The sequence below is a fragment of the Nansenia antarctica genome (genome assembly GCF_963989245.1).
Source record: "Nansenia antarctica genome assembly, chromosome: 9".
NCBI classification, from domain to species: domain Eukaryota; kingdom Metazoa; phylum Chordata; class Actinopteri; order Argentiniformes; family Microstomatidae; genus Nansenia; species Nansenia antarctica.
In genome coordinates, this window is record NC_137679.1 from 37701035 (window position 1) to 37709612 (window position 8578).

Sequence of the window (8578 nt, forward strand, 5' to 3'; positions counted from 1 at the left end):
CTCCAAAAAAGGATATATATTAGGAATTCCTCTCAAAGTGGCAAAGTTACTTATGGTTGTTACTCACAGTACAGTAGCCACTGCTGGGGGACACGGACCCAGACTGACCCCCCCCAAGTGGCGGGACAACCACCCTGACACGGGTATCGTCATCCACTAGGGGGCGACAGAACCATAGCAGAGCAATAACCCCAGAAACCTCTGGTGTGAACTTGTGTTGTGTGCATGTTAGTCCGTTTTCTTTTGTTGAGAATATGCACTGCATCCATGACTCTGATATCAGAATTACAGTCTAGGACAGAGATCATTATTCAAAGCAATTTATTGTATTTTGTGGTCTCACTTGGTAAAGCACCACATAACATAATGCCAAAAGAGCATAATGTAAATCAAATACTTTACACACAAAAGGATTATGGATATCAGACTGACATCCAATTGCAATGGCTTCCAAAACTGATTACCTCTGAGAAGTGTTTATGTACAGACCGAAAGCAAAATCATCCAAAATGATCAATGCAAATTTTCGTAACACTAACATCATGGGTTTCAGTTTTATCCATTCTAAGTGAAATCAAAGAAACAAGTTTGTAAAAATCATGTTTAATACATTTACTTTCTCAAATAAAATAAAAAAAACGGTACATGCACGTTCAACATAAATATGAACCTACAAAACAATCAAAACTGGAGACAATAGATTCACATTAAAGAATCACGATCCATTGACAGGTGTGTCCTCCATTTCCTCATCATCATCATCATCATCTTCTTCCTCCTCCTCTTCCTCTTCTTCTTCCTCCTCCTCCTCTTCTTCCTCTTCCTTCTCCTCTTCCTCTTCCTTCTCCTCTTCAGCCTCTTCCTCTTCCTCCTCTACTACCTCTTGTACTTCCTCTTCTTCTTCTTCCTCCTCCGCTTCCGCTTCCTCCTCTTCTCCTTCCTCCTCCTCGGCCTCTACTTCCTCTTCCATCTGCTCTCCGTTACCACCCTCATCCATCGGCTCCTCCGGTTCTACCTGCACCACCTCCTGCACCACCTCCTTCACCACCTCCTTCACCACCTCCTTCATCACCACCTCCTTCACCACCACCTCCTTCACCACCTCTTCCTCCTCCTCTTCCTCTTCTTCCACTTCTATCACCTCAGGCGGACCTAGGCAAGAACAGAACATTTAATAAAGGAGAAAAGGGTTAGCCAAAGCGTAGGATGCTATGAAGTGATTCCCAGATGGGATTGCCAGCGCCACCCACTGGGCTAAACACCAGGGCCCAGTGTTTCAAAATGGATCAAAACAGGATAACGCAAAAATTATAATAATTCTGATCCAGATTAAAAGTTTTGCAATATTAATTCATTCGCTCCTTGGAACTAGGAACATCTGAAATGCCCGACCACGCAAATCGATGCCAGTTCAGAATGACCCAATAGGGAGCCCTATGCTAAATCCTATGCTAAATCTTAGTGGTAAACAGCGGCTTTCAGGCAGCAATCGAATGCACCAGATGCGGCCGGTTTGATCCTGTGTACAGACCTTGTCTGGGTTCCCGTCCAGGGATCTGTCCAGCCTGGAGCATGCCCTTCAGCCTCTCCACCTCAGCCAGGGACGAGGCGTTAGCGATGGCATTCTGGAAAGAAACAGAAAGAAATACATCAGTTCACATGGCGGGTAAGGGGGTCGGTTTTGGGATATCAGGCGCTCAGTTCCACTTATTTTCGCCTAGCAACCCGTATTAAAACAATAAATAAGTGAGGCAGGACCTGCAGGACACGCTGACCTGTGCGCCACAGTAAAACGTGCTTGTATGAACACACTACATCCTGTTTCAAGAGCTCATAAGAAAGCAGAGTGAACAACACAATAATCCCCTCAGATTCAAACACCAAACAAGAAATAGAGGCTCACATATACACAGCTAGTATATATATATATTTTTTTTTTTTTGTGAAACAAATAAAAAAAATCATTGAGTGCCTTGATCGCTTCCACATCCGCAGGGCTTGGGCCTGCCTTCTTCTCAGGCTGCTGCTGCACGGCAGCCCCCGGGGTGAACCTGAAACACAGGCGGCCGTGTTAGAGAGAACATGGGGGAGGCAGGTGCTTCTCAAACCTCTCAACCAGTGTAGTAGTATCTCAGGTGTAGTATCTTATCTTCAAGTAAAATAAACTGACACGGACAAGAAATGCCCCAAGGACAGCGCTCCGAAGAAACATGGTTGCGTGGGGTTGTGGTTTTGGGTTTACAAGCCTAGTTACAAGCCTAGTTTGGCTACCCCAGGTTTTAGATACACCAGTCACCGTATTACACCAGGGGTGATTGGGGGGGGGGGGTGTAGTAGTAGTAGTATTCCGGTGATTCCGACACCACCCCACCGCCAGTGTCCAGTGATTCTAGGGAGCTGCTGTCCGACAGGGACTTTCATCTTACGTTTTTGTTCGCTTGGCAATATCCTTTGCGAGCTGAGCACCGCGTTTGCCCTTGAACATTTTCTCCGCCTCCTGGCGCTCCTAAGGTAATACATCATCACACAGTTAAAGTTAAAGCTTTTTTATCATCAGACAGGCGGGGCACCTTGACCCCCAGGCAGTGGTTAGGACGGACAGACAGACAGACAGACGTTTGTGGGGAAACAACTTCAAATAAAGCACCGTTCTAAACATGCCAGGGAGAATAATGACCTCTGGTCGCCGGGCAGAACATTCTCATATAGCTGCCCTCTAACGTGTTCTCCTGCTGGAAGGGTTGTTTATCACGCTACCGCTTGTGATTATGTTATTGACTACACCCGTTTAGTTTGAAGGGGGTGTGACTGTGCCCAAGGCTGTGTGTGTGTACCCTGGTTAGAAATGTACAAAAAGGGCCTCATTAAAACATTCTGTCAATGTCAAGTAATCATAATAATACATTTACTTGTATTATATCAACTAGAACCTTTAAGAGTGTTCCCTTTAACCAGCTCCTTTCCCTTCTTGTTTTTTTAGTTTTTTTTTCTTTCCTAGCACCAGGGGAGCCACCCCTCCCAAATTTCGTTGTTTGGTACCTGTACTATAGCAATGACAATAAAGACCATTCATTCATTCTCTATGACGTAACCATGCTCATCTCATAGCAAAGGCCAGCGGCACTTACCTTGAGCTTCACCTTCTGGAAGTCAAGAACCCGGATCTGAGGGATCTTGCTGATGACATAGAGCCTGTAGTGTTTCTTGTTGGTTACTGGATTCCTTAACAGGCTGGAATGGGAACAGATTATAGAAGGTTTCAGTCTTGACTAACCTCATCCTCCTGATATGCATCCTTATCATAATCGTGGTGCAGGGGAGCCTGGTGGAGGTAGAAATGATCGCAGGCTCATTGCAATGCAAGGAATGGAATAAAGAATAATTTTCATTCCATCTTGTTTGACATGATTCCTCATTCCATTCCTTGCATTACAATGAGCTCGTCGTCCGATTTCTACCTCCACCGGCGTCCCCTGTTGTGATATGACCACGTCAGGAGTCAGAGTGTTCACCACATACCTGAGAAGGGTCAATGTCTTCACTGAGGCCAATGGATCCAAGTCACCCTGGTGGTGAGAACACAAGGTTACGCAATAATAACAATGTACTGTGATTTACAATGATAACTACCGGTACCGGTATTTGGATTTACCATATTGAATAGGCCTGGCGATAACACCTGGCGATCCCTTTGAAAAGGCAATATGATTCCGAGATTACTGATAAACCCAATCTGTACTGATGGTGATAATGAGACGACTTACCAATTCCTGGATGTTGTTGCTTGTGAGGATTAGTTCCTTTAGAAATGGCAGAGCCTGCTCAAGATTGTCACCAATGCGGCTGTGAGGAAAAGCACATCATTGCAACAAAAAAAAAATTTGTTAGTACATCACCAGATGTTACTGTTATGATTCTCAGACAAGGAGAACCTCAGACGAAGACAAAGAGGTGTAAAACAACGAGTGAAACAAAAACGACACCCTTTTAGAAACATAGCCAGTTTACCATATCCTGTTGGTGTTCATAAGCAACGTTTTGAGCCTCCTGAGCAGAGGGAATCCGTCCAGTTTCCTGATCTCATTGTCAGAGAAGTCTATGGTGTCAAACTGGTCTAGGGTAGCACCGAGGTTCTCAAGTACAGGGATCTTGTAACCTACATGAAGGAAATACAAGAGGAAAAAATAGGTTAACTTCTGTTTGGTTGAAAACACTGTATCTATAGCAAAATAAGATAGTGTACCATCTTGGACCTGAGGATTGCATTGCATATTCTACTTGTGGCAACATCACCCAAGTCTGTAAGCTAACAGTTAGCTACAAGGCCTAGCATCAGATTGGCGGGTTGAGACTCACCTCGCAGATCCAGTTCTCTGTCCCGCACGGGGTTCGTGTACTGAGCTGCCTGCTCAATCAGCTCTGCCGACAGTTTCACCATATTGCCAGTAACTGTGATAACGAGCTAACACGGATTAGAAAAGCAACAACTAGACAGGCGAGTTTCTTATTTCAAAAGTAACAAGTCTTTCAAAGCGTTCTCAACACGCTGGCGCCCGGAAGAAGAACTACGGGTACTCGCTCACAAAATGAGAATAGTTAAATGCATTTTAGCGAGCGCCTTCTACCGCTGAACCGTAAAACTGCATCTAGAAAATCAAGTCTCCATAATACTACAATAGTGTAGGCCTAATCAGCATAGTTGTTTTTTCCCCACAATATTTTATTATCATTTTTTATATACCAACATCAAAGACAAAACAACAAAAAGACAAATAAAGAGAAACATACAATAACAAAGTTCACAAACATAGACACACACAACTTGCATCAATTTTGGATTGAATAAAAAACAATACAAAAACAAAACTTTCCTCCACTTTGTATAAAGTATTCTATCCTACATGTTCTTCATGTATGGTTCCCACAGCTTGTCAAAGTCTTTCCGCTTGCCTTTAATAATATAGGTTAATCTTTCCAGACCAATACATTCCAAGAGCCCCCCCTCTTCCACATTCTCAATGATGGAGCGCCCATACTCTTCCAGCATAGTGCTATGGCTCTCCTGGCTTGAAGGAGTCCAAAGTCCAGAAGTTTGGTCTGTTTTGATGTCTGTATAAAGTCCTCCGGATATATTCCAAGCACACAGAGTTTTACATTTAACGGTATTTTGGCATTAAATATCTCAGACAAACATTTTATAACATCTTTCCAGAAATGTTGGATCTTCGGACACTCCCATATAGACAGTGAAATAGAGTACCTTTCTCATCTACACACTTAACACAAACGTCTGGGATGTTAGCAGACATATGGTGGAGCTTGACAGGAGTTATGTACGTTCTCATCAACCATTTATGTTGAAGTAGTTTAAACCTTGTATTTATCGTGTGTGTTTGCGCTTTTAAACAAGCAGCATTCCAATCAGTCTCGTCAATGTCTTCTTGTATGTCAGATTTCCAAGCATTTAATTTGTCTAGTTACTATGTGCCACTAGTATATTATAATACCTAGATACGTGGCCCTTCTCTTCCAAATGTACAAGTGTTATTTCCTCGAGTTTTGATAGAGGTGGTATACACATTATCTGTTTATATTTTGATGACATATAGCTTTTTAACTGTAAATATTTAAAGAAGTGTTTTTTAGGAATTTGATATTTTTTACATAATTGATCAAAAGAAAGCAACACTCCGTCTACATATAGATCCATCATTTTCTTAACACCGTTTATATTCCATGACCTAAATCCTCCATCGTTTCTACCCTGTAAATACTACTGTAAATTGCTCATTGCCCCATATAGGAGTAAATTGAGACAATACAGGTATATCACCTATATGTTTGTGTGCAGCGTGCCAAACTGAAATTGTATTTTTAAGAAAGGGATTTTTTTGTTGGTTTCTTCAGTGTTTTAATATCTGAAGAGTATAGATATACACTTAATGGTAGATCTGGAATGGACTCTTGTTCAATGTTTCCTAATCAGCATAGTTAACATAAATAAACAATAAAACAAAATGTTACATATGTTAGAGAATGAAAGAGCAGTAAGAAGCATGTATTTCTTTTACTTTGAATATTGCCTATTCTGCCACTAAAAAAGTCTTCAAGCGTGTAAATCCTAGTGGGATTGTTTCTTTTGATCTAAATTTATATACCACCAAATGTCCATGAACTGATAAATATTCAGTGTGCTTCCTCTGAATAAGTTAACTGCTGCACAGTGATGTCCCAAATAGTTCTAAAAACGGCTGTGTCTACACGAGGGAGGATGTGTCGCTATTGTGTAGCCACAATTATTTTGTGAATTCCTGTGCACTTTTTAACCTAATAATTGATTAAACTCCTGTCTTTAACATTAATAAGAGAATGCTACTCCTGGAGAGTTCATAATGATAATCTAGAGACTATCACACCTACCAAGATGTAATTTAAATCTCTCTAAATGTGGTCATTGTCAATTTCTTAACCATTAAGAGTGATCGTGTTTTTCAACGTTGTGATATAACAATAAGAAAACTATGAAGAGAAAATAATTGCTTTATTTAGGGAAACCTACCCAGATAGAGAAGAAATCCTGAACATATCTCCAATCATAACCTGAGCATGTTACTCCAGTAACGGCCCTGCTAGAGTTTGCAATTAGTCCTGTTCATCTCAGGAAGACACTGTATCCAGAGACGTACAGAAAGTATTTTTTTTACAAAGCCATTTTCACAAAACCTTTGTGGAAACATTTAGGACTTCAGGAGATCTCATTCGCAGAGGGCCTTAATCATTGTTTCCTTGTCCAGACAGATGCCCCTGTAATTCTCTACCATTTGTGTGATTCTCACAGACAGGATGAGTTACATCCTTTCCTGTTGGGGTGTGTAAGTCCCTCTCGGTGGGGACCCAGGGGGATTGGCATTTTCCCTCTGTGGTTTCTCACATTATTATTTACCAGGCGTGGCTCTTGAGTTTCAAAGTCGCTTTTTGCTCCTACTATTGGTGTAAGCCAGAGGGGATTTGTCGAGCAATTTCTGCTCGGTGGAGCAGTAGCTGTTCTTATTCTCTAGAAGTAATGGGTTTTTCTGCTTGGCAGTTGTTCTGTGATTTGCTCCAGAAGGCATGGTGTCTTCGCAACTCCTTAGGGATTGTTGGACTGGACAGAACAAAAGAGGTTGAGGCTCATAACAATGTGCTGACAGGAAGGCTTGGTCACAGTGGTAGGGTAGGGTATTGTATAGGCCAGGACTACTCAAATCCAGCCCCTTAGGGCAACACCAAGCAATGCTGGCTTTCATCGTTGCCTTAATCAGGGTTTGATTCGGAATTTGGAAACTAGTCTACTCACCTACTTTCCTCTACTCAGTAGACTCTCTGGCCAATCAATGAAATCAATGAATCGACTGCCAGAGAGAAAAGAAGAGTGCAGACCCCTGGGCCTGGATTTAGATACCCCTGGTATAAGGCTGCTATTCATACTGTATCTCCCTGGCAACTACTATGTACAAATGAAATATGGCAGAATTAACATTACGGTATATGATCTTGTGGTTCAATTATCTCAGTGGGTTGAGGCTTGATGCTCACCAGTTGTCAGGTCAGGGATGTTGTTGTCTTGATTCCCACATTGACTACATTCTGCTAACTAAAATACTTTGGTAACTTATGTTACACACCCGAAGGTAGTAACAAATAAGGGAGTCCACACGTGTTTAAATGATACAATTAAAGTTTTATTTAAGTAAATAAGCCAACATAACCTAAATAACATATGTATATGATTATGGATAAGAATCAGTCGTGTATGCCATGAGTGAATGGTTGTATAATGTATGTTGTATGTGTAAGAGGTGTATGGATATACAGTATGTAGTGTAAAACTGAAAGGCCCCAAAACCTGGTACCCAGAGACCTTACAAACAAACCCCGGAACCAAATCAGAAGGAAGGAAGGAAGAGGGAGAGCTGAGGACACACCCATCTTATCTATACATCCCCAGCTCCCCAAACCCAGGTGACACCACTCAGCCTAACGACCCACCCACTCTGCCTACTTCCTGAAAGGCAACTGGTATGAACATATCCTGTCTCACTCTATTGGTTTAATTGATTAATCAGCTGTGCACTGTGTGTTCCAACAGTTTACCGCACAGCTGATTAATAAATTAAACCAATAGAGTGAGACAGGATATGTTAATCCCAGTTGCCTTTCAGGAAGTAGGGAGATCGTGCACCTAGGCAGAGTGGGAGGCGTCACACTTAAAAATATATATATTTTAAAAAACATGATTTGACATGTTATTTACAATATTAGATTTGTATTATTACAATATTATTCCCATGATGTGGTTTGGCAACTTAAAAATAACCCACTGCATCATTACATAAATGTTACTTTCTCTCAGTTTCCACACTTCCAAACTTGATAAGTGGCATTGTTATCGTTCAAATCCCTTGTTTTCTGCCCGGGCAACTATTCTCCAGTTGTTCCCTCCTCAGTGAGCGATCTCCCAAACTAATCTGCTGCTGCTAGGCGATAGCTACACAGACAGAGATAACCTTCTGTACTCACAGACTCTGAGGTGATCTAA

General features: G+C 41.8%; 1 protein-coding gene across 1 annotated transcript; it reads right to left on the minus strand.

Annotated features, from left to right (window-relative positions):
- Nucleotides 1-344: 344 nt before the first annotated feature.
- snrpa1 (small nuclear ribonucleoprotein polypeptide A') lies at nt 345-4532 on the minus strand. Its single transcript, XM_080539870.1, has 9 exons — nt 4357-4532; nt 4009-4156; nt 3765-3843; nt 3520-3566; nt 3129-3231; nt 2427-2506; nt 1973-2051; nt 1532-1625; nt 345-1152 (listed from the first exon to the last, which is right to left on the minus strand). The coding sequence occupies exons 1-9, from the start codon at nt 4436-4438 to the stop codon at nt 716-718; spliced, it is 1149 nt and encodes a 382-aa protein (XP_080395996.1). The 5' UTR covers nt 4439-4532; the 3' UTR covers nt 345-715.
- Between the last annotated feature and the right edge of the window lie 4046 nt (nt 4533-8578).